Source organism: Tupaia chinensis, unplaced genomic scaffold (assembly GCF_000334495.1).
Source record: "Tupaia chinensis unplaced genomic scaffold, TupChi_1.0 Scaffold146187_1, whole genome shotgun sequence".
NCBI classification, from domain to species: Eukaryota; Metazoa; Chordata; class Mammalia; order Scandentia; family Tupaiidae; genus Tupaia; species Tupaia belangeri.
The window spans coordinates 1,168,279-1,194,406 of NW_006206042.1; the positions used below are offsets into that span (position 1 = coordinate 1,168,279).

At 42.7% G+C, this 26,128-nt stretch overlaps 2 protein-coding genes across 2 annotated transcripts in view; both read left to right on the plus strand.

Annotated features, from left to right (window-relative positions):
- The window catches only part of KCNJ10 (potassium inwardly rectifying channel subfamily J member 10), a 41,260-nt gene extending 35,915 nt beyond the window's left edge, over positions 1-5,345 (plus strand). The window contains exon 2 of the mRNA XM_006168841.3: positions 348-5,345. Coding sequence (XP_006168903.1) covers positions 348-1,487 — 1,140 coding nt within the window. The 3' untranslated portion in view covers positions 1,488-5,345. The remainder of the gene's footprint in view (positions 1-347) is intronic.
- A 6,474-nt stretch (positions 5,346-11,819) lies between these two features.
- On the plus strand, positions 11,820-14,635 carry PIGM (phosphatidylinositol glycan anchor biosynthesis class M). The gene has a single exon (XM_006168842.3). It carries the CDS (start codon positions 12,671-12,673, stop codon positions 13,973-13,975), a length of 1,305 nt encoding a protein of 434 aa, XP_006168904.1. The 5' UTR covers positions 11,820-12,670; the 3' UTR covers positions 13,976-14,635.
- The last annotated feature ends 11,493 nt before the right edge of the window (positions 14,636-26,128 follow it).

Genomic DNA, 26,128 nt, shown 5'->3' on the forward strand with positions numbered 1-26,128 from the left:
CCAACCATGGTCAGCTACATGGGAGTCCAGGGACATAGTCATTATGCCAACTGCTGGTCCCCATATAGCAATTTTTTTAAAAAATTACAAACATTAGACTATTGCAATTATTCGCTTACTGAACATGTGTCTTTCTTGCTAGGTTGTGAGTTCTTAGAGAGCAAGGTATTATCTTTGACTTACACCTTACCACAGTGCCTAGTATATAGTGAGTGCTCAATCAATATTTCCTAATAAAGGAATAAGTGACAACAAAATTAATGTTAATTCCTCTTTTCCATTGGGTGTTGTCTAGGAATTGGCTGGATTTTTACAATAAGCTCATTATGTTATCTTTCTCCCACCAGATGACATCAGTTGCCAAGGTATATTACAGTCAGACTACTCAGACAGAAAGCCGGCCCCTGATGGGCCCAGGGATACGACGGCGGAGAGTCCTGACAAAAGATGGCCGCAGCAACGTGAGAATGGAGCACATTGCTGATAAGCGCTTCCTCTACCTCAAAGACCTGTGGACAACCTTCATCGACATGCAGTGGCGCTACAAGCTTCTGCTCTTCTCTGCGACCTTTGCAGGCACCTGGTTTCTCTTTGGCTTGGTGTGGTATCTGGTAGCTGTGGCACATGGAGACCTGCTGGAGCTGGGCCCTCCGGCCAACCATACCCCCTGTGTGGTACAGGTGCACACACTCACAGGAGCCTTCCTCTTCTCCCTTGAATCTCAGACCACCATTGGCTATGGCTTCCGCTACATCAGTGAGGAGTGCCCATTGGCTATCGTGCTTCTTATTGCCCAGCTGGTGCTCACCACCATCCTGGAAATCTTCATCACCGGTACCTTCCTGGCGAAGATTGCCCGGCCCAAAAAGCGGGCTGAGACCATCCGTTTCAGCCAGCACGCGGTTGTAGCTGCCCACAACGGGAAGCCTTGTCTTATGATCCGAGTTGCCAATATGCGTAAGAGCCTCCTCATTGGCTGCCAGGTGACAGGCAAACTTCTTCAGACACACCAAACTAAGGAGGGCGAGAACATCCGGCTCAACCAGGTCAATGTGACTTTCCAAGTAGACACGGCTTCTGACAGCCCCTTCCTCATTCTACCGCTGACCTTCTACCATGTGGTAGATGAGACCAGTCCCCTGAAAGATCTTCCACTTCGCAGTGGTGAGGGTGACTTTGAGCTAGTTCTGATCCTAAGTGGGACAGTGGAATCCACCAGTGCCACCTGCCAAGTGCGCACTTCATACTTGCCAGAGGAGATCCTTTGGGGCTACGAGTTCACACCTGCCATCTCGCTATCAGCCAGTGGTAAATACATAGCTGACTTCAGCCTTTTTGACCAAGTTGTGAAAGTTACCCCTCCTGGAGGCCTCCGTGACAGCACTATACGCTATGGAGACCCAGAAAAACTCAAGTTGGAGGAGTCATTAAGGGAGCAAGCTGAGAAGGAGGGCAGTGCCCTTAGTGTGCGCATCAGCAACGTCTGATGGCTTGTTCCCACCTCCCCTCCCACTGGTCTCTTTTCCTCTCTCAATGCCTGGGTAAGGGATACTACCCAGGTTTACTGGAGAGCCCCAGAAGCACCCATCCTCTGCTCCCTCTTCTTTAACCCTGTGGCACGTTGGTAGGTGAGGCCAACTGGGGGTCCAAGTTTTTCTCCCTCTGCCCCCTTTGTCTACCCCGCTTCTACTCTGATACATACACCTTCCTTAAGCCAGGATGGGGGAATGAGAGGAAGATTAGGCTGATGTGGCTTAGAAAGCCTCAGCCATGCTTGGAGACTTACATTAGGAGGACCATGCGGTTGGACAGATAGACTCCCCCCACCTCCCGCCACCACGGGAAAGTTTGGTGACTTGAGGATGGAGACCTCTCCCTCTCTCATCTAGCAAGTTCCCTCAGACAAGACTCTGATGGTTGTTTTTGGGTTTGTACCTTCAGAAACATAGGATTTGGAAATCAATTTACTCTGAAATCATTACCAATCCCTGTTGCAAGAAGCCAGGATTTTTCCAGTTGAAGCCAATTTCTGCTAGTAACTCCTGAACATAACCTAGAACATTTGCCACCACTGTTTTTCCCTTCTAGTTTCTCAAGTGGGCCTTCCCTTAGGGTACCAGTTCTCTTATAGCCTCTATGAATTGAGGTTGGTTCACAACCACGATACATGTCCTGGATTTTGAACTCTTCAACTTGGAGTGACTTACGCAGAGCTGTTGTCTAAAATTTTGAACCTATCTTCCAGGCAGACTAGAAATATTTGTTTCCCCACATCCCGTGAATAGGGGGATCCTAGCCAATAAGCTTCCTTGAAAACAGTCCAGTGCCCAGGCCCTGTGGAAAGGTCTGAAAATGATACTCCAGATTATGTCCTACCTGACTTCTCTTTTTTCTTTCCTGCCCAGCCCAGACTTCTCTTCCTTTAACCCCAACTCTTTGGAAGTAAGGAGGGAAAATGCAAGGGCCTTTTCTTGACACTGATGCTAAATAAAACTAGATTTATGGGGCAAAAGGTCCCCAGGAAAGTTAAATCAGCCCCATCAAGTGAGATGGGTAACTTCTCAGATTTCCAGACTACTGTATAGAGCTTCTGGGAATTGGTGATGCTTTGTTAAGGTTTGGGCAACACAGAAATCTGTGGCTGGCAGTCACTATTCCCACTCTTGGCCCTCCTGGTGCTCTTCTGAAAAGTGTTATTTCATGAGGCAATGCTGGGAAGGAAGTAAATCATATTTCTTGATTAACAACCATGGTCTCCTTCAGCCATTCCTGAGACTTAGTCTAAAATAATGAATAAGTGTCATTGGTACTCTCCTCTGCTACAAAGCCAGTTTCAGGCAAGTTATGAAGCATACTTTAAGAGATCAGACTCAGATCCTTCTTTGCTCCCTAGTGAGGACTTTGGTAGAGGACAGGGAAGGTATAGAGGCACCAGAACTTTCTCTGAAGTCCCAAATCCTAAGAATGCTTTATGACCTCATACAGGTAATACCAAGGGACTCCACAAAGTGGTTTGGTAGAAAATCCCTGCATAATCAAGTGGCAGCTTACTGAAGGATTCACCCAACTGTTACAAGTTATCCAATATATACACTCATCTGTATGCAGAGAAATCCACACAATTTTGAGACTGGATCCATGGTCACTAACTACTACAGCTACACAAGGTCCAATTGTATTGAGGTCTCCGTGAACTCAACAATCTGTATCTTGAAAATGAAGACCCTCCAGTTTTTGCTTCCTGTAAATCTCACCATTCCTCTTCTCTAGCTCTCATGAACACAAGAACCAGAAAAACATGAAAATTCGAGAGAACAGAAGGCAAAGAGCCAGCTTCTGTGCTCAAAACTTTATTCAGCATTAGACTTATCTGATTTTTCAATGTATGAGGGTGAAATGTACTTAGCGTGCACACGCATGCGCATTTATGTGCATGTAGTCACATCCATGTACATACACGCCCACGTGTGGATTTTCTTACCCGCTGGCAAGTTATCCTCCATCTGGTTTCTTCTGTACACAACTGCTTCCCTCCTGAAAGGATCATTCCCTTCCCACTGCCCTGCTGCCTATCCTAAGCCCCCAGACTCTCCTCAGATTCTTAGATAACAAAGTGAGAGAAGAACATTTTCTAACTTATCCTTTTTGTGCCCCTTCCACTATCCTAGGCTTTGCTCCAAGTTGCACTTTAAATCATAGAGTCCTATCAATGCAATCTGGCCTCTTCTCCCATACTGCAACCAAGGGACAACTCTCTTCACTCCCACCGCTAAATGACTGTTCAGAGTACAACCTGTCTCTGCTGACCTGGAATCCTTTCTAAGGTTATAAGACAAACTATAGAAGCAGCCAGGTCTGGTGAGAAATGGGTTCACACCAACCACAGACTTGGGATTTTAGGAGAACACTAGGCATAGATGTTAAGGGAGATTTTAGGAGATGGGCAAAACAACTGATGGAGAATACTCAGGGTGTAAAGATGAGACAGGATTGTGCTGAGAGACCTAGTGAAATCAATAAAATCCTTGTCTTACTCGGACTAGCAAACTAGAGGTGGGTGGAGGTTTGGGAAATTAGGATATCGTACATATGAAAAGTTTATCTAAAGAGAAAGAAAAAGAGATAATATATATAGTGAGATGTATATAAATGTATATATGCCCAAATATACTGCATGTACAGAAAGAAAGTATTCAGAGACCTTAGCATAGGGGACAGAGATCTTTTCCTAGTTGTGGGGTAGGGCACCCAAACTCTCAGACTTAAAACCAGTGATCCAGTTCAACATGGATGTGAGATAGCTGGAGGATTTCAGGTCTGATGATAGAAAAGAGAGGTGTAGAAACTGTTTTTCAGAAGCATCCCTTGAGGCTTTTAATGAACCCTATGCTACTGACAGAACCAGAAGAGTTAGAAGGAAAATGGGGAGGGGAACAGTTCTCATCCATGGAAATCTAGGGAAATCTACTATTGAGGCCCCCATCTCTAGCATTGTTCTGCCATTGTAGCACCTTTAAAATAAATAAATAAATAAATAAATAAATAAATAAATAAAAACACCCTTTGTATCTTTATCTTGAAATTGAACTATACCACATTTCCCCTCTTCCACAAGCAGCTGTAGCTCCAGCCTCTGGGGTCAAATAGAGAGCTGAACACCTTGGTATATGGAGGTACTAAAGGGAAGCCTCAACCCTATAATTCAAATGCTTGGACTGAAGAGATGTTGGGTCCAAGATATACCATATGCAGGGATTCAGCCCTCCATATGGCTGCAAGCAGCCTTGGGAGTTGATACTGCATTTGGGCATGTTGGGTGATGCTTTGGCTTTGATGCTTCTAGATGAAAATGAGGAGTAGGGCTACCAGCTGCTCTAAGGGACAGAGCAATTCCACAAGAGGCTTCGGAAATCCCTATACTGTGCTTCACCTCATTATTGCTACTCCTCCAACCCCTGTCAGCTAATATGACTAGCCAGGGATTTCCTTATGAAGTCTGAGCAGAGAAAGGAAGCCAATTATACAACTGCTACAAGCCAGGGGCACTGCCCCCTCCTCAAGGCTGCTAAGCTGGTCCTTAGTCCTTGCTAGTAACCTAGTTTATTTGTAAAATAATGTACTACCTTTGCTGTAAAGTTATGGGCTACCTGGCTCAGTAATGGTCAACTCTACTGAAGAAGAAGTATTTAGGGATAGTTCTTCCATTCACTGCACTAAAGACTAAGGTCAAACTCACCTGGGGAGGGGGGAGGTGTGTGGGTGTGTTTTGGTTTGTTTTACTTTTGTCTGTTTAGAACAAGCAACTACATAAAATGAATGAATCTATGATCTTCAACTAAATAAAATAAGTCTCTGGTCTTCAACTAAATGAATGAATCTCTAGTCTTCCCTCTGGTTCCTTTTAGAAACTCAAATTAATACTATTGTTAAGGCTTGAGTCATAGGCCTACCTATGGGAGAGGAGAGTTGAATTAGGCTGTGCTGAAGAACATGCCTCCTGGTCAGGTCTGTCCGTTTAACTTTTCTCATGCTTCTCACTAATAATAACACTCATTCTCTCCACTCTTTTCCCTGCCTCCCCTCATTAACTTTAGGATCCTTTAGCAAATACATTACAAATTCAGCTTTTAAAGAACAAGATCTATAAAACAGGGGCCAGTGGATGACACACTAGAGGAAAAATGTGACACTGAGGCTAATCCACATGGGAAGGTTCCGGGTTTGCATAGAGATCTCACTGAGTATGACAAGTATACATGTGCCCACAGTCTGGGACTGGCTGGGGGAGAATTGTGGCATTAAGACCCTGTAGATGGTGCTGTCTCTCTGTCTCTCTCTCTCTATCATGAAATAAACGAGTAAGTTTAGAAAAAAAAAAAGTTAAGATCCAGGAATTTAAAAATCAGCTTAATCTAGGAAAGTCAAGTTGTTTTGGATCCCCAGCATTGTTCCTTTAGGCCACAGATCATAAACTCAATTTTCCTTCCACGCTACTGTGTAGACTTGTGGCCAGTTTTCCTTGTATATGCTCAAGACTCTATGGTCCTACTCCTTAAATAACTGGACGTTTCTTCCACCAAATCTCAAAGAAATGGATTCATTTCTACTTTTATCACTAGCCTGAGAAAGGTCTGGCTGTCAACATTCAGCTCTGAATTCTCTCTGGTTAGAAACAACAGATCATACAGTCACTGACTCTTGTTCCCCAGAAATGTAAGAACAGAGGAGGGAGAAAATTTGGCCTCTTATTGTCAACAGATACTTATCTATAACATTTAGAAAACACTAGGGATGAGTCATAAGACATATGAGATATGTAAGATATATGAAATGTATAGTTTCTACAAATTTGAAGGAACCTATAAACTTGTGGGAAAGAGAAAATAACAAGTAGCTATACTAAGGACATACAGTAAGTAGCATTTAACAAATATAATTAAGAACAATAACAAACAGCATATACTAATGCCAGATATAGCATTAATAACATGTTCTTTTCTTTTTTTATTTTTATTAGAGAGAGATTTTTGCTATAGAGTATGTACATTCACTAGAGAAAGAGAGCAAGAAGTCACCCTCCCCAGGGGGGATGGCCACACTGCAATCCCTTTTCCTCCACTCTTTCATGATTAGGGGCATGGATGCACATGTGCCTGGTGTGAGGTTTAATCCACCAGGTCCGGGACTTGAACCAAGATCAACTACATGGGAGTCCAGTGACGTTACCACTGTGTCATCTGCTGGTCCCAATAACATGCTCTAAAAGAGCAAGATGGGCTGGCCCCATGGCCTGCTGTTAAGGGAGCCAGATTCCACATGGCCAACTGTGTGGTTCAAATCCCCAGTTTGAAAAACATGCTGTGTGTGTGTGCATGTGTGCTCCAAATCCTAACAGGAATGAGATGGAGGAGAAAGCTTTGTGGTATAACCACACTCTAGTGCAGGGTGTATTCTCATCTCCTCCTTCCTCTATCAAGTGCATGCACTCTCTAGCAATAACTATATCCATACACAAGAGTGAGATTTCTGTTGAAAGTATTTTACGGGACAGACATTGGGCAAAGGAATGGTATCTATCTAAGTGGTTTGGTTAGGACCACTTAAAATATTTGACAAGATTCAAGAAAAATCAGCAAATATTGGGTTGTCAGTAAAGTCATAATGCATTTTTGCACAGAAAAATGTCACAACTTTCCTAATTACTCACCACTTAACTGAGTTCCTATTGTGTAGAAGGGACCATTCAGCTAATAAAGAAACCTAAGACACTATATATGCCATCAGTGGATATACAATCTTGGGGGTTTCTACCTGCCATTCCTTCTGTGGAACTTTCTCTCCTGCTTGCCAACTCCCAACATTCTTAGTTCTTACAATGCTACCTTAGGTCAGATAAATCCCATTAAAAAACATAGCATGGAGCCAGCAGGTGTGGTGGAGGTTAAGGTGCTCAATTTCCACATGGCCAACTTCACAGTTCAAGTCCTGGACTCGGTAGCTTAAAAATCATGCTGGGCATGTGTGTGTGCATGCCCCAAATCACGAGAGAATGGAGAAAGGATGCAGCATAACCATATCCCCTGGGGAGTAATATCTCATTTTCCTTCTCTTTGTCTCTCTCCAGTGAGGGCACATACCCTATAGCAAACAAATAAACAAACCAAAAACGTCGTAGCACTTGTCACAGATGCAATTTTAGATTACTTGAGGATTTATCTGACTAATGTGTATCTCACTCACTAGACTTTTAAGTGTCATGTGAATGGGACTCATGTCAAATGTCTGGCTACCAGTTCTACACAGGACCTAGTATAGTACCCAGCAAATATGATGTTTGATAAATGTAGCAGGAGGGAAGAGAAGGAAAAAAAGGAAGGAAAGAGCTAGTATGTAGTTGCAACTGGTATATCTTATTAAATAACCAACAAAGAATTAGATAACACTTTTTTTTTTTTAAGAGAGGTTTTTCGCTATAGGGTGCGTTCGCTCCTCAGACAGACAGAGACATAGAGACAGAAAGCGGGAAATCATCCCCCAGGGGGGATGGTCACGCCACAATCCCTTCTCCTCCATTCTCCTCTCGGGATCTTGGGCACGCACGCACAAACGCCTGGCGTGAGTTTTAAGCCACCGGGTCCAGGACGCGAACCGCGGTCAACTACGTGGGAGTCCAGTGACACAGCCATTATGCTAACTGCTGGTTCCCAATAACACATTTTTTATAAGATTCTTTTTAAGATTTTATTTTATTTATCGTCATTTTTCAATTTTACCAGAGAGAGACAGAGAGAAAGGTTTTTGCTATAGGATACATGAGCTTGCCAGAGAGACAAAAAGCAAGAAATCACCCCCCAGGGGAGATGGCCATACCGCAATCCCTTCTCCTCCATTCTCCTCTCGGGATCTTGGGCACACGTGCACATGTATCCGGTGTGAGTCTAAGCCACCGGGTCCTGGATTTGAACCACAATCGACGACATGGAAGTCCAGCGACATAGCCATTACACAAAATGCTGGTCCTGGTAACACATTTTACAAGGCATGACATAAATGTCAAAAAGTAGAACAGATAAAACACCACTAATTTGGGGGGAGAGACTATTTCTACTTGTTAAAATCCAGGAAGAGTTCGGAGTTGTTGAAGAATTGAAGGACTTAGCATTGAAGGACAAAAAAAACATCCAAGCAAGTGAAGAGAAGGTGATACGATATAAGCAAAATATTGTAAGAATTCACAAGGCATATTTAAGGGACCATCAGTAAATCTACAATAGGGGTTCTGACTAAGGTGCAAGATGCTGGACATGGAAAGAATTAGGAATAGATTCAAAAGAAATTACAAAGCAGGATGTATGAACAAGGTCTAGCAAAAAAGTGAATTAATCAGGATGCTAGCAGGAAATAAATGGTTCAACTCTCAGGCCTCCCATGTGGCCTCATTCTGAGAAGCAGTGTCTTAACTGTGCACGCCACTGCAACTGGACCTAGACATATTTTAATGATGGGATTATTTGCAAGAGTATGGGCAGGTTTAATGAACCAGTCAGAGACGTGAAGAACCTAGGACCTGCAACAGTATGAAGTCTTTAGTAGCCTGAAGGAACAACTGGTAGAATATGCTAAGAGTTGTACTCAAAGGCTATACCTCCACCAGGAGCCACTGCCTTGGGCAGAGGAACTCAGACACTGCCAAAGATCTCTAGTGCCTCCCACTAGCCTACTCTAATGGAAAGCCAGAGAACAAGAGAGACGGAGAGAGACTACTTATGGAGTTTAATCTCTCACAGCACAGAACAGGGCAAAAAATATGGAGAACAGACATGGAAGTGGACATAATAGCAAATGCAGCATAATGAACCAGGTAAGATCCTAGGTAAGAATACTAGTGATAAGCTATGCATATGTGTACTCTCCCTAGCTACAAGACAGAAATCGAGGGGCAGACAGAGGAAGGGATAATAGGAAGGATTACAAGTAATAGTCCAAGAGGCAATGAATAGTTGAACATTTTTTTAAAATATAGCTTTTTTCAGGGAAAAGTGAGAAAACAGAACCCCTAAGCTCAGTGCAAAAAGTATGGCATCTTTACACCCTGTGATGCTTCTGACCAACCTGGAAATAGTAACTTAAGTCAGATTTCTTTTTCCAATTTGTTTTTACAGAACTCATCTCTATTTCATTCTCATGACTATTATCTATCTATATCTGACTCCTTTGACTTCAGTGACAGGCTGTTTCTTTTGACTAGTTGTGTCTCCGTATCTGCCCGAATTTGATGCCTCCCACCTTTCTACTAGGTGGCATATAAAGACAGACTGGCAAGGCCTTTCTGCCATCTGCCTAAACCAACTCAACCAGAGGAACCCTTACTCAATTAATACTAAAGTCATTTATCTTGTATATTTCCTACCTTCAGGGACTAAGCCTCATTTATCTATCACTCACAGAGGAAAAGAATAAACTAGAGAAAGGATATTAAAGATTCAGACAAGAGGGACCAGCAGTTAGCGTAATGGCTATGTCACTGGACTCCCATGTAGTTGACCACGGTTCGAGTTCTGGACCCGGTGGCTTACACTCATGCTGGGTGCGTGTGCGTGCGTGCCCAAGATCCCGAGGGGAGAAGAGAGGAGAAGGGATTGCGGCATGGTCATCCCCCCTGGGGGGGTGATTTCTTGCTTTCTGTCTCTGTCTCTCTCTGTCTGGCGAGCGCACATGCCTTATAGCAAAAACCTCTCCCCCCCCAAAAAAAAAGATTCAGACAAGAGGGATCAACAAGAAACAGAGAAGAAAATTATAATTCATATTAACATTTTATTTCCAAATCAGCTACATAGTGATTAAAATACTCTGGGTCAGGTGTCGGCAAGTGGCATGACGGTTAAAGGCAAAATAATGATCATGGTGGTGATTTATAATAGCTGTAAAAATATAAACATAATAGCTGTATTTATTGAGGACTTATTTGCAAAGTGCCAGGCATTGTGCTAAATACTTTTCACCACATAAGGTAGATATATCCACCTATACAAATGAAGAAAACCAAGACTTAGAGAGATTGAGTAATTTTCCCAAGTCACATAGCCAGCTAGAGGCAGCACCACAACTCAAATCCAGATTCGTCTGACCCAGAGTTTTTTTTTAAAGAATTATTTTATTTAACTTTATTTATTATTATCATCATTATTATTTTCCAGTTTGATCAGAGAGAGAGAGGGGAAGTGAGAAAGCAAGCCACCAGGTCCGAGACTTGAACTGTGGTCGACTACATGGGAGTCCAGCAACATAGCCATTACGCTAACTGCTGGTCCCACGGTCATTCCTTTATTAAAGCATTTGTTACACTACTTTGTTATAACTAGTTTGTTTTTCTCTTTCCAAGTTTTCCATCAGGACACTTTTGAGTTCTTTGAGAACAGAGTGGTTTGTTCTATGCCCGCCTCCCCCCAGGTTTTTGTTATAGGGCACCAGAAAGAGAGAGACAGGGATAGAAAGCAAGAAATCACCACCCCTGGGGGGGGGAGGGGGGATGGCTACGCCACAATCCTCCCTCCTCCATTCTCCTCTTGGGATCTTGTGCACTCACGCATACGCACCCAGCGTGAGTTTAAGCAGCCGGGTCTGGGACTCGAACCGCGGTCAATTACATGGAAGTCCAGCAACCCAGCCATTACCCTAACTGCTGGTCCCGTTTTTTTTTTTTTTTTCTATATCTCAGTATCTACCACAATACCAGACTTATAGTAGCTATTCAGCAAACACTGAATTGATTGTGGACTTCTCTTCTCAGAATACTTCTAGGCTGTTATCCTTGGATTACTCCCAACTCATTTTCTCTTTCAAACATACTTTACCTATGTCAGGGTCTGCCCCTTCCACCTACCTGACTCCAACCCTACTTACATGAATTTTTCACCAAGGACTCCAACCCATTCGCTTTTTCCCTTCTGCGGTCACATAATGCACTTACAGTCTCACTAAAGATGTGATATTTTATTTCAGACTGTACTCATAATCCTTTCAATAAGGTTGTAGGGTTCTAGAGAGTAGGAATGACATCTTAACACTTTTTTCAATTACTCAGAATTTACTGCAGTTTTAGGCACATAGTAAATATTTACTAAATCATGATTTTACAGACTGAGCTTGATTTTATAGATTGAGCTTGCTTCCTAGGGGAAGTCTTCTAAGCTTTCTGGAATTTAGAGCCTAGAAAAATCACCCAGAACTGTGACCCACAGGATCTTCCTTGTGAATGATTTTCTCACGCTTAGAGCCTCTGCGCCCCAGTCCATCTATCTTCAGACAGCAGAGATTGGCACCTAAATCGTTCCGTGTGAGAAGAAAACGGAGCTGAGGGCTGGGGTAGCTTCCGGGGAGCTAATATTTGAAGGGATGTGTACGTGTTTGCCGGGGTGACTGGGGGTGGGGAAGGTAACCTTGGTAAAAGAAACAGCAAACACAAGGGCACTGAGGCATGAGGACCTGACACTGTAGAGGAACTCTGTAAAGCTCCCCTGTCCCCCTTCCTTCCTATACTTACCACCTAGGGTTGCTGGAAAACATACAAGCTTGACCACTAAATCTGAATTTCAGATAAACGACTAATAATTTTAAGACAGATGTATGCTCCAAGTACTGCATGGACATACAAACCAGGGCCCCTTTTCAACTCATCCTGGGCGGGGGGTCCTCGAGGCCCACAATGCCCTCACGAATAACGGCGAGCTGGTGGACTAATGCTTGAGAAACTATCTTAGGCTTGTGGGTCGCCAGCCCAGGTCTGAGAACGTGGCTCGCAGCTCGTTCGGAGGCTGGGGTCCGTCTCTGCTAACGGGTGTTGTGGTGGGAGTACACAGGACCGCTCACAAGAAAAACTCACTCCGCTCTACGAAACGCCCCCGCGGCGGCGACTTTCCCGGCAAGCGGAAGTCATTTACTCCAGAGACCGGAAATCCCGCCTCCGTCGGAGGAAGGAGCCACAGCGAGACAACCAATTAGAAGGCAAGATTTTGGTTCGGGCCCTGCGTGAAAGGAAACCGGAAGCGGCTCTGGGGCGGGGCTTCATGCCGGAAGTGGCGGTCGAGCGTTCGGTCGGTGGGCGCCTGGGCTCGTTGGCGATGCGCTGCCAAGCTGGGGCGAGGGGCCGAAGCGAGAGTTAGCGGTACAAATGCAGTCTGGGGCAGTGGCTGCGGGCCAGCCGCAGGGCTCGATTAGGTGCTGGGGAGAATGGTTCCTGGATCTGCGGGCGCTCCCGGCCGGCTTGTTTGGCGTGGCCTTCCTTGCCCGAGTCGCCCTGGTTTTCTATGGGGTCTTCCAGGACCGGACCCTGCTCGTGAGGTACACGGACATCGACTATCACGTCTTCACGGACGCCGCGCGTTTCGTCACGGAAGGGCGCTCCCCTTATCTGAGGGCGACGTATCGTTACACTCCGCTGCTCAGTTGGCTCCTCACTCCCAACATCTACCTCAGCGAGCTCTTTGGAAAGTTCCTGTTCGTCGGCTGCGACCTCCTCACCGCTTTTCTCCTCTACCGCCTGCTCCTTCTGAAGGGGCTGAGGCGCCGCCAGGCTTGTGGCTACTGTGTGTTTTGGCTCCTTAACCCCCTACCCATGGTGGTATCCAGCCGAGGCAATGCGGACTCGGTCGTCGCTTCCCTGGTGCTTATGGCTTTGTACTTAATAGAAAAAGAGCTCGTCGCCTGTGCTGCTGTGTTCTATGGTTTCGCGGTGCACATGAAGGTGTATCCGGTGACTTATATCCTTCCCATAGCCCTGCACTTGTTTCCCGAACGCGACAATGACGAAAGCCACCGTCTATCCCGGTGCGCAATCTTGGTTCACTTGTACGAATTCCTAAAGAGGCTGTGTAATCGGGCTGTACTGCTCTTTGTGGCAGTTTCTGGACTCACATTTTTTGCCCTGTGCTTGGGCTTCTACTATAAATATGGCTGGGAATTTTTAGAACACACCTACTTGTATCACCTGACGAGGCGGGATATCCGTCACAACTTTTCTCCGTACTTCTATATGCTGTATTTAACAGCAGAGAGCACGTGGAGTTTTCCCCTGGGACTTGCTGCATTTGTGCCACAGTTCATCTTGCTTTCAGCAGTGTCTTTCGCTTATTATAGAGACCTTGCCTTTTGTTGTTTTCTTCACACGGCCATTTTTGTGACTTTTAACAAAGTGTGCACCTCGCAGTACTTTCTTTGGTACCTTTGCCTACTGCCCCTTGTGATGCCACTAGTGAGACTACCTTGGAGAAGAGCTATAGTCCTCCTAATGCTCTGGTTCCTAGGGCAGGCCTTATGGCTGGCTCCTGCTTATGTTCTTGAGTTTCAAGGAAAGAACACCTTTTTGTTTATTTGGTTAGCTAGTTTGTTGTTTCTTGTCATCAACTGTTTCATTCTAATTCAAATTATTTCCCACTACAAGAAGGAACCACTGACAGAGAGAATCAAATATGACTGATACAGTTTAGATCTTCTGCCACTTTTGTATATGACATTTTGATCAGTCTGTATGGACCAAAATAGAACTTTAGAAAAATTTTCTGAGTATTCTAAGCATTCTTGTGAAAGGTCCCCTGTTCCAATGGAAATTAAAACCTACATTTGCCTTATAAAGGAGATTTGATAATTGAGGTCCACTCTAGGAAATTTTAGGATTCTTTTTTGGGACATGATGTGTAATAAAAGTTACTTAGAAACATTCTTTTAGAAAAATAGAGAAATAGGGGCCAGCAAGTGGCACAGTAGTTACGGGCGCTGGATTCCCACATGGTTTGAGTCCTGGACCTGGCATCCTTCTTTCTCACTTTCCCTCTCTTTCACTTTGTCTTTCTGGTAAAAATTAAAATAAAGTAATTATTTTTTAAAAAAAGAAAAAGAGAAGTATAGTTAGAGACGAAGTCCTAAGCCAGTATTTGCTAAGTTATACTATACTATTCTTTTCAACTGTCTTATCTTTTAACCCCTACTTTTTCTCTCTAGTTTTTTCCTGACAGTTGTCAGATTTTACAAAATATTCCTAAAGTACAACTTTGAAGATATAAACTATTGGAACCAGCAGTTGGTGTAATGGCTATGTCGCTGGACTCCCATGTAGTTGACTACAGTGCAAGTCCTGGACTCCAGGCGCGTGTGTATGCGTGCCCGAGATCCCAAGAGGAGAATGTAGGAGAAGGGATTGAGGTGTGGCCAAACCGCCCCCCCACCCCCACCCCCGCTGCCTGGGGGCTGATTTCTCATTTTCTGTCTCTCTGTCTCTTTCCGGCGAGCACATGCAACCTATAGCCAAAAAAAAAAAAAAAAAGAAAAAAAAAGAAAAGATATAAAGCACTGGAGGATTAGCAGTTGTCATAATGGCTATGTAGCTGGACTCCCCTGTAGTCGACTGTGGTTGGAGTTCTGGACCTGGTGGCTTAAACTCACTCTGGGTATGTGTGCGTGCATGCCCAAGATCCCGAGAGGAGAATGGAGAAGGGATTGCGGTGTGGCCATCCCTCCTGGGGGTGATTTCTCACTTTCTGTCTCTCTGTCTCTCTGTCTGTCTGGCGAGCGCACGTGTCCTATAGCAAAAAAAAAAAAATTGTAATCATCTTTTATGTATTTTATAATTTTTCAGCACTCAGTCCTAGTAGTATTAGACTACCTTTTGGTTTTGTACAAAAAGGATTAAGTTAACTTCATTCACCTTTAGAATTGAATTTTTACATTTAAAAAAAATCTTGAAGCCAGGAGATGGTGTGGAGGTTAAGCTGACTAGCTCCCACATGGCTGACTGCACAGTTTGAGTTTAAAGACCTGGTGGCTTGAAAAACACGTGGGGCATGTGTGCATGTGTGCCCAAAATTCCAAGAAGAGAATGGAGAAGGGATTACAGTGTGGCCATTCCCCCCATGGGATATAATTTATTTTCTCTGTCTCTCTCTTTGACAGCTACACAAGCCCTATATCAAAACTTAAAAAATTGCTTTTGATGGTTGAAATCCTTTAGCAAAAAGCTATTAGAACATCTTGGTATACTTTTACCCCTTTAAGTTTCTGATTCTAAAAAGTTTTTTCATGTAGAATTTAAGTTAACCAAGTGTTATCTGTGTTGTAAAAATGAATACTAATAGATTTTAGGTGAGAAAATGTTAAATTGTTAGTAAGGCATTTCCCAGCTTCAGTATACCTCACTTATGAAAAATCTATGATAGAAGAACATCTTGGAGGGGGACTCCTGGAAAGTATAAGTGTCCTAGGAGCCATTCCAGACCAGGAGACTGATGAGATGGTGGCAATGAGGCATTGGTGAGCAGATCTCTTTTAATCACTATTTTTTAGGAAAAAACATTTTTATAGTGTTTAAGCAAACATCCTAAAAAATAAAAGAAAAAATAGCCAATTTAGGTTAGGGACTTTCTAATATTCTAAAATGCAATAGCAATATATGACTGCTTTTGTGATTGCAATTTTAAAAGATGAGCAATTTAACAAATTGTTATTGCACAGTAAAAACAAACAACAACAAAACACCAAAACAAAGCATCCCAACAAACAAAAGAATTATTAGTAATATATTTCTGGTCAGTTCAATCCTAAAAATGTTCTTGAAAATAAGGGATTTATAGACTGATCATAATTAATGCTATTACTGGTAACACTTTGTTGGGTACCTTTTGGGACCTGCAAGTAGAAAGGAGAGAATGGGTGTTTCTGCATGAGCTATTGTTTGGGTAACAATAGCAGTCAGTTATTGTAGTTCTGGACTCACATTAGGTCTTATCTTGAGGACTCTATATGACTGTCCACCAGTGGCCTTCCAATATAGTAGTGCACAGTCATGCACTTCCAGAGCATTTTACTTTTATTTTTTTCAATAATAATTAAAACTTTTTAAAAACATACTTTTAATAGAGCTGACAGGGAAGGGGTTGAGTAACAGAATTTCCAGCAGCTTGAAAATCGTGCCAGACATGTGTGCATATCTAAAATCCCAAGAGGGGAGAGGAGGAGAAAGGATTGTGTTAATCATCCTCTCTGGAGGGTAGTTTTTCACTTTCCCTCTCTGTCCTCTCCAGCAAGCATGTGTACCCTATGGCAAAAATCTCAAAGCAAGACAGACAAAATTTAGCATTGAAGTTGCTGAATATTTTATCACGTAGATGTTTGCATCATGAATACATCATTCTTCCACTGTTAGTCCTTTAAGATTATTTCCGGTTCTTAATAATTTCAATAAGACTTTAAACATATTTCATGTTTTAGGCAATTCCATCAGGAGATTTTTATAAGTAAATAAATTTCTGCTGTGATCTTCAGAGGGTACTTCAACTTAAGATTCTGTCCTGTGAGAATTATTTACCAAAGAAATGCAGATGTTTCTTAAGAGATGCAGAGGGTATTTTGCAGTTTATATGCAGCAAAACATTTAATAAGTTAACTCAAGAAATATTTTAATTTGGTCTCTTTGGGGATGTAATTTTAAAAATTTATTTCTTCTGGTTTTGTAAAGTTACTTTTTGGCTTTTCACTTAAGACTCTTTTGGTTTTTTTAATTAGTGCTGTCTACCTGAAAAGGAAGACAGGCACAGTAAGTGAAACAAAAGTAGTTTTGAGTCTAGAGTTTAGGATGATCATTTGGCCTCTACAGAATCCAGATTGCCTCAAATAGATGTGCCAAGAGCTTAGAGATTTCAGGATGATTTTAAAGGCAAAAGTCACAAATGTGAGAGGAGGGTATCACAGAGTCTTGTGTAGCAGTGACATAAAATGTAGCCAGTCATTTTTACTACATTTTATGATAAGTGGAGCAGAATGATCATGTGGAGTCACTTTGAGCAAAGCATGGTGGAGACTGAGTCTGGAAGGTAAAGGAGGGATGTATGTTGACAGTAAGGATGTTTATAAAACAAAAATGTCCAGTGAATTTATGTAGCATCTTGAGCTATTTTAGGTGCACATTCTTAAGAAAGACTCAGATGAGTTATTTTCTTGTGGTGCTGACTCAGGTGGACAAGAGTCTTTTATTTTCAGAAAAAAAATAAATAGATCTATTCAGGGATATATCAACTCCCCTAAAGTTTTAGTTGTAATGTTTTAGCTTGAGTGACTCCATTTTGGTCCATTGAGGCCTAGAGCAGGTGCTTAGTCCACAGAAGTTGACCTCTTATAATTTTTATTTATTTAATTTTTAAAAAGAACTATTTTATTCAAACTTTATTATTATTATTTAATTTGAGAGGGATAAAGTGATAAAGCAAGCCACCAGGTCCAGGATTCAAATCATAGTTGGCATGGGAGTCCAGTGCCTTAGCCATCACACCACCTGCAGGGCCCACAAGTTTTTAATTTATTTTATTAGTTATTATTATTATTTAATTTGACCAGAGAGACAGAGAGAGAAAAAAGGAAAGTGAGAAAGCAAGTTGCCAGGTACAGGACTCAAATACACGGTCAGCCATATGGGAGTCCAATGCCTCAACCACCCATCACTTGCCAGCCTCTTATAATTTTTATTTAACAGTCCTTTAATAACACCCTAAATTTGTATAGCACTTTGCTTTTTATATATGTAATTCTTTTTTGTTATTATACCATTCCTTAAGATCAGTATAGTCATTTATAGATAGCTGTTGTCAGACTAAGAGGGATGGTTTTCAAGATAGCCTGTTCTAAACAGAGGTACTGCAAAACATTTTCTTTTGTAATTACCTTTTTAAGATTTTCAAAATGTGGTTCTTAAACATCCTTACATAACTTATCTAAGCCTATTAGAAAGGCTAATACTCCTACTTCCTGCTCCCTTTTTCCCCACATAATATAATTTTTAAAACCATAGATTTTAATTACTAACATCTCACTGTCTGGATTCTGTAAGTGGCAGTATTGTTTCATATGTTGCATAGAACTTCTTTAGTTAGTTGACTTATAGCTGACTATAGTGTTATTTTCTATCAATCAGCTGTTTTCTGCATTACCTATACCTCCCTTCTAACCATCTGTATTGTAAGAAGAAAAGGAAAAAGATAGGAAATTCTACCTGGGATGATCCCTAAATGCAACCTCTTCTCCCCCACCCCCAGTGCTTTATTAGGAAGTATTTTAAACATTACCTATATAACTGTCATCTAAGTTCAGTAATTAGCATTTTGCTTTATATGTATATAACAAGGAATTAAAGAAAGTTCATGAAAATATACATTTAAAAAGTTGCATAGATTTAAAATTTTTTTGCACTAAAATAAACATACATTAATTCTGATCTCCCACAGAGAGATTAGAGCTCTACAATTTTCTTATAGAGCTTTAGAGAGAGCCCTTCTGGGGAGGAGTGGCCATGCCACAGTCCCTTCTTTTCTATTCTCTTCAGGAGCTTGGGCAAACATGCACATGTGCCCTGTGGAGTGTTTTTTAAGCTGCTGGGTCTTGAACCACAGTTGTTATGTGGCATCCAGCCACCTTAACCACCATGCTACTGACTGGGCCTCCACAAACTTTTCAAAGCCCCTTTGTGTTATTTATTTAACGTTTTTCTTTTTCCCTTTTTTTTTTTAAAAGAGGTTTTTGCTATAGGGTCCGTGTGCTCACCAAACAGAGAGAGAAACATAGAGACAGAAAGCGAGAAATCAACCCCCAGGGGGGATGGCCACGCCGCAATCCCTTCTCCATTCTCCTCTCCGGATCTTGGGCACGCATGCACACGCACCCGGAGTGAGTTTTAAGCCACCGGGTCCGGGACGCAAACCACAGTCGACCACGTGGGAGTCCAGCGACATAGCCATTATGCTAACTGCTGGTCCCTATTTAATGTTTTTCTGAACCAGGTGAAGTTGCAAGCATTGTTGAACTTCACCACTAAATATATCAGCATGATTTCCTAAAATGATCTTTTATTAAAATCCTAATGCCATTATCTTTTTTAAAAGAATTATTTTATTTAACATTTATTTATTTATTTATTACTTATTTTAATTTGACTAAAGAGGGAAAGAATGAGAGAGAGGGAAAGTGAGAAGGCAAGCCACCAGGTCTGGGACTCAAACCACTCTTGGCTATGTGGGAGTCCAGTGCCCTTAATCACTACACCACCTACTGGCCACTATCTACTATAATTTAACATCTTGTCTCCACCCACGCTCACCCTCCAGAAGGTACATGTGTTTGCCAGAAAGAGAAAGAAAATCACCACTCAGTAGGAAATGGTCACACCTCAATTCTTACTCCATTTCTCCATCCCATCAGGATTCGTGGCAAGTAGGCATATATGCCCAGCTTATTTTTCAATCTGCCAGGGCCAAGATTTGAACTGCAGTTGGCCATACGTGCATAGCTCTTAACTGCTGTGCTTCAGGGCTAGCCTCTTGCCCCATTTTCAAATTTCTCCAATTTTGTGTGCCTGTTTAAAAAACAGATGTTTTTGGATCTCAAAGATTGCTTGAAAAAAGAGCATGATAGCTAATTCATAATTAAGAAGTTTAATTCTTTTCCTAGTCTTTAAAACAGTGAGAACCTGGGACCAGCAGTTAGTGTAATGGCTATGTCGATGGACTCCCATGTAGTCAACCGCGGTTTGAGTCCCGGACCCGGTGGCTTAAACTCACGCCAGGCGCATGTGTGTGCATACCCAAGGTCCCGAAAAGAGAATGGAGGAGAAGGGATTGCAGCTTCGCCATCCCCCCTGGGGAGTGATTTCTCGCTTTCTGTCTCTCTGTCTCTGTCTGTCTGGCAAGTGCACATGCCCTATAGCAAAAACCTCTCCAAAAAAAACTTAAAGGACTTAATCTTATTTTAAAGTTGAATGAGTAATTATTTTATGCATAATTCTTTCTCCCTCAGAAAATATACAGTAGTGGGGCCGGCAAGTGGCATGGTGGTTAAAGGCGCTGTACTCCCACATGACCAGCAACGGTTCAAGTCTCGGACCTGGTGGCTTGCTTTCTCACTTCCTCTCTCTCTCTCTGTCTCTCTCTGATCAGACTGGAAAATAATAATGATAATAATAAATAAAGTTAAACAAAATAATTCTTTTAAAAAAAAGAAAATATACTGTAGTAATCTTTATGCTTCAACTGGCAGATTTTCCAGATAAAAGGTTATGTATGTTTGGAATCTTAATATTCAGTCTCCTCTCTACCTTACAACAGCCAGTTAACTAATTTTCATCACAATGAGGTTAAGTTTTTCAAGATTTGGGTACTTATTCTGCCTATGTGATTTTATTTAATTTTAACAACACTTCAAAGTTGGTATTCATGGTCTTATTTTATAGATGAACAAGGAGGCTTAAAGATGAAATAATATGCTAATAAGTGACAGAGCTGGAATTTGAACTGAGGTTTTCTGACTAAAATGTCTTGCTCTCTTTGCCATATTGTTTTCAATTTTTCCAGAGTACTCAGACCCAGCAGATTAAGACTGCTGCAAAATAAATGGAACTTGATACTAACTCTGACAAATGTCTTGCAATCAATTTGTCCTTCCTAGTCTTTTAGGTTATTTACTTGAGGGGCAGTTCTCTTTGAGGTGTACCAAGTTTCTGTCATTCCCAGACTTTCTTCTTTAATGATTCTAGAGGTTCAGTAGGGCTGGCGTAAGTGGCAGGGTGTTGCTGTGGTGAACCTTGTGCCATGTGGCAGGCCTGAGTTTGGATCCCATACCAACTTGACTAGGCCAGGTAGCACCTGTAATCCTAGCTAACTGGCAGGCTGGGACTAAGCATCATGATTCTAAGACCCTGTTAAGAAACAAACAAACATTTTCTCTCTCCCTTTCTCCCTCCCACTTCCTACTCTCTCTCTCATGGGAAATTTAAAAAAAAATATTAATGATTTCAAGGCTTTGAGAACCGCTTCCCTTATCCAAACCCTCTCTCAGCAAGTTGTGTCATGTCTTTGTTACTGCTCGTTTTACCATGCGCCTTTCCTTCATAACCTGGTCTAAGAAGTTGATTTACTGAACCATCTTAGCTCACTATTTGTAAACCAAGCTACAGAAAGTATGTGACCATAAATTCCAAAATTCATTGTTAAATTGCCCTTGCTCTGCAATGTACATTCTGCAGTGTGCCTTCATGCATTTAAAAATTGTCCTACACTGATGGTATAGCATAAGGAGGGTAGAGATGTCTGGCTCATAGCTCAGGGGGTAACCACTGTGCATTGGGGCCTGGATTCCACATTGTCAACTGTGACTTGAGTCTTGCCCTGGTGGCTTGAAAAACATTTCAAGCATGTGCATAGGTATGCCTAAACGGAAGGGAAGGAGAAATGGAGGAAAGCAACTATGGCACGATCATGCCTAACTGAGGATACTTCCATCACCACCCCCGCTCTTTGTTGAGTGCACACTACAGAGCAAGGGCACTGTAATTACCCTCTGGCGATTAAAAAAAAAAAAAGTACAGTGACCAGCAGATGGCAATGGTGGTTAAGACACTGGATTTCCACATAGTCAACCACAGTTCAAGTCCCAGACCTGGTGGCTTGAAAATCACAACAAGCAAAAAAAAAAAATTTTTTTTTTTAAAGAATACAGACTCAACATAGCTGATGTTTAGATCCCAGTGCATGACCTTTAGGAAGATTCTCATATCTAGATACATTAGTTTTTCTATCTGTATTAGTGGGTGACAATATAACCTTGGAGTTGTTTATAAGGATTAATGAGATAATAACCAAAATTCTTATGCTGGCACAGAACAAGCCGCTATGCGTTTACAAACCTTTAAAGAAGGTGTTCTTTTGGTACTCTTGACTTCAGCCTATTCCCTTAAATCAAATGTTTATAAAGAACTGGGAGTTACATAAAGTAATTGTTTCAGCTACCTGTTGCTGTAAACTCCATTTCTTCTAGTTTTGATCTGGTTCTTTGAAAAACTATTAAATACTTATACAAGGGGACTTCTAGAAATTAGTGGAAAATTAAAATATAAGTTATTTTGACATAAATAAACCCATGCATAGTTATTTCATTTTCCATGACCTTTTTGAAGACCCACCTCATATGTGGAAATGTCTGGACAGATTCAGCCCTGACAGCCCTGTGTTCATGTATTCCTGTTACACATTAGCTAACTCAAAGCAGTGGAGGTTTGGTTTATGCCCTAAGTTACACAGCACTTCTTTTCTCCATTGTATCCAGAGGTCATTTAAGGGTTGGTGTTCTGTAGATGGAAGCACATGTCTTCTGCCTAGCGCAGAAGTATCACAATAACACAAGCATTTATTCAGGACTGATCTAGGAGAACCATTCATTTACTCAAAACAAAGCATTCGTATTATCCTGAACAAAAAGCAGCCTAAATGGAAACTTTTCTAGCTGCTCAGACACTGCTAATTGCTCTATCTACTGTATATAATAAAATGACACTTACAGTGAGTATTTTAAAATTAATTTAGAGTTTGAATATTTGAAGCTCAGTTTGTTTCACAAAGGAACATTTTAGCCTTCTCTGCTCTCCATTTTTTTCTTGTGTGTATAACAGTTGATTATAGATCAAGGCCCTGTGTCAGGTCCTATAATAGATGAGTAAAATGAAGTCCATGCTCTTAAAGAGTTAAGAGTAAAAATAGATACATATACTCCATTCACACAGTATTTCATGAGATGCCATTAAGTTCTACAGCAACACTGTAATTTGTAAAAAGGAAGAGAAGTGCTTTCTCCCTCTCTCTCTGTTGAACACCTGCATACTCTGGCAATTAAAAAAAAAAAAGTTCTGGGAACCAGCAATTAGTGTAATGGCTATGATGCTGAATTCCCATGTAGTCAACCGCGGTTCGTGTCCCGGACCCGGTGGCTTAAAACTCACACCAGGCACGTGTGCGTGCGTACCAAAGATCCTGAGAGGAGAATGGAGGAGAAGGGATTGCAGTGTGACCATCCTCCCTGGGGGATGATTTCTCGCTTTCTGTCTCTCTGTCTCTCTCTGTCTGTCTGGCGAGCGCACGCGCCCTATAACGAAAACCTCTCAAAAAAAAAAAAAAGTTCTCTAAACTCCAGTCTTGAAGATGAAAACCCTAAGGCTCAGAATATATGCATTTTGGCCAAGGTCAGTATCTGAGGCAACACGAAAACCCAGATCTGGAGCCAAAGTTATTACTCCTTTCTCTGTGTGTTCTTGCTTTGCAGCTGTGGTGAGTGGAAAGTGAGCCACTGAACACTAGAAGGCAAATAGTTTAGGAAAAATGCTAGACCCATGCCACACATCATTCACTCATCCAGTAAGTACTTATTAGGAGCCAGGTTTATGCCAGGTGATCAGCCAGGCTGGGGTCTAAGGATGGTTAAGACAACAATCCCACCTTCAGTGTCTAATAGGATGGGAAGGTGACTAACTCAGTTTTAGCACAATGGCTAGAGTGAAACACACACCATTCATGAATCCTTCAAGTGGACAAAGCTAGCGCAGACCCTGTGCCTACTAAGTAGGTACGGAGCTGTTCATTATCTTACCTGTCCTCTAAAACTGGGTAAGTACCGAGGGCTTTGAAACTCCCTGCTCAATTTCACTCAGTGATTAATCAAACCTTTGACAGTCTTTAGCTTAGCTCATAAAATCTGTCATGATCCGGCTCTTGCTCACAGCTCCAGCTTCATCGCCCACCTCACCCAACCTTCCAGTCATACCCAATTACAACACTGCTTCGTGCTTGATATCTGCTGTTTCTTTGGCTAAAATGTCCTTCTCCCCTTGTCTCTCTCACCAGCTCCTGTCCTTTTCAAGGATAACCTTGGCAAAATGTCTTCTGACACAGCCCCTCTGTTGTGTCATAAAGATCTCACTGCCCTAGAATTTCCCATTTGTATGACTGTGGCATCTAGCTTCTGGGCTCCTAGGGATAGGTCTATTCCTTTTTAATTGATACTGTTTTCCCAGGGCTTTCCCAGTCTTGATCAAAGACAGACAGACAGAACCAACGTCACTGAGCTGTCGAGTGCGCCACCGACTCTCCTAGGGTTGTTGAATTAAGTTGCACATGGATTTGTCACATGGGTGCCGGTGACTGTGGGCACTGTTGCACATGTCAACGGTGGCAGCTGTGAGAAAGAAAGCAGTCTCAGTGCCTGTCGTTGCTGAATGCCATCAGTATCCTCCTAGTTTTCTAAGCCAGGACCTTATAATCATCTCCTAGCCCTTCTCCTTCACTTGCTACCACCCTCACTCTGAGCAGTCACTAAATCCTGTCACTTTTACCTTTGACTGTCCCTAGAGCCCGTTGGCATCATGCCATCATTGCCAGCTCTACAGCTCAGGCCCTCATTATCTCTCATCTGGAATCGATAGCTCCCGGCTGCTCTTCCTGCTTCCCATCTCTCTCGCCCTTCATTCCACCTCTTATTTATCCTCGCCACTGCTACCAGGGTGCTGTCCAGAGCAGATCTGATCATGTCACCGTCCTGACAAAAACATCCTAAGAGGAGTCTGTCACCTGCAAGAAATGCAGATTTCCGGGCCTCCTCCCCGCTGGCACTGATCTCCCCTCCTCAGCCTCCCCTAGTCCACTGGGGGCTGCAAAGGCTCCTGAAGTCACACATTTGCCCACGACGGTTTTCTGCCCAGCGTGCTCACGTCTATCCTGGCCTTTGGATGAACTGCCCCTCATTTTTGAAGACCCAACTCACAGGCTTCCTCTTCTTCCTCTAACCAAAGGCATGTTAGGTAGTTTATGGAGGGAAAAGGTGGATAATTGAGGGGAAAAAAGAAAAATAGAGGCAGAGCTGTAAGACTTGATAAATAAGCTCCTTTAAAAAAAAAAATGCTAGAGGACATCTGTGCTCACTAGCGGGGGCAGAGAGAGCAGGGCAATGAGAAAGCACCTCTTCCCCCATGTGGGGCAGTGGGGATGGCCATACTGCAATTCTTTCTCCTCCCTTCTCCTCTCAGGATTTTGGGTGTGCCTGCATATGTGCCCAGCATGTTTTTCAAGCTGCTGAGTCAGACTTCAGCCATGCAGTCAGTTATGTGGGATCCGGCTGCCTTAACCACCATGCTGGTCAGCTGCTGGAGACAAGAATTATGTTTTGGGGCCAGAAGGTGGTGTGGTGGTTAAGGCGCTGGACTCTCACATGGCTGACTGTGGTTCAAGTCCCAAACCTGGTGGCTTGAAAGTCACACTGGGCACATGTATGTGCATGTCCAAAATCCCAGGGAAAGAATGGAGGAGAAGGGGTTGTGGCATGGCCTCCCCCCGACCCTGAGGTGGGTGTGATTTGTCACTTTTTCTCTCTCTGTCCCTCTCCAGTGAGTGCACATACCTCTATGGCAAAAGCCTAAAAAAAAAAAAATTATGTTTCATACTTGTATCCTTAGCATACAGCGTAAGTGCTCAATAAATGTTAAGTAAATGAAGTGAGTGAGGAGGGAACAAATGCCATTGAGCTCCTATTGTAGCCTATAAGGGGGGTCTTTAAAAAGTTTATGAGGGACTAGCAGTTAGTGTAATGGCTATGTCGCTGGACTCCCATGTAGTCGACCACGGTTCGCGTCCCGGACCCGGTGGCTTAAAACTCACGCTGGGCGCGTGTGCGTGCGTGCCGAAGATCCTGAGAGGAGAGTAGAGGAGAAGGGATTGCAGTGTGACTATCCCCCCTGGGGGTGATTTCTCGCTTTCTGTCTCTCTGTCTCTCTCTGCCT

Coding starts and splice junctions, on each gene's coding strand:
- PIGM (XM_006168842.3), top strand. CDS start 12,671: ATGCAGTCTGGGGCAGTGGCTGCGGGCCAGCCGCAGGGCTCGATTAGG.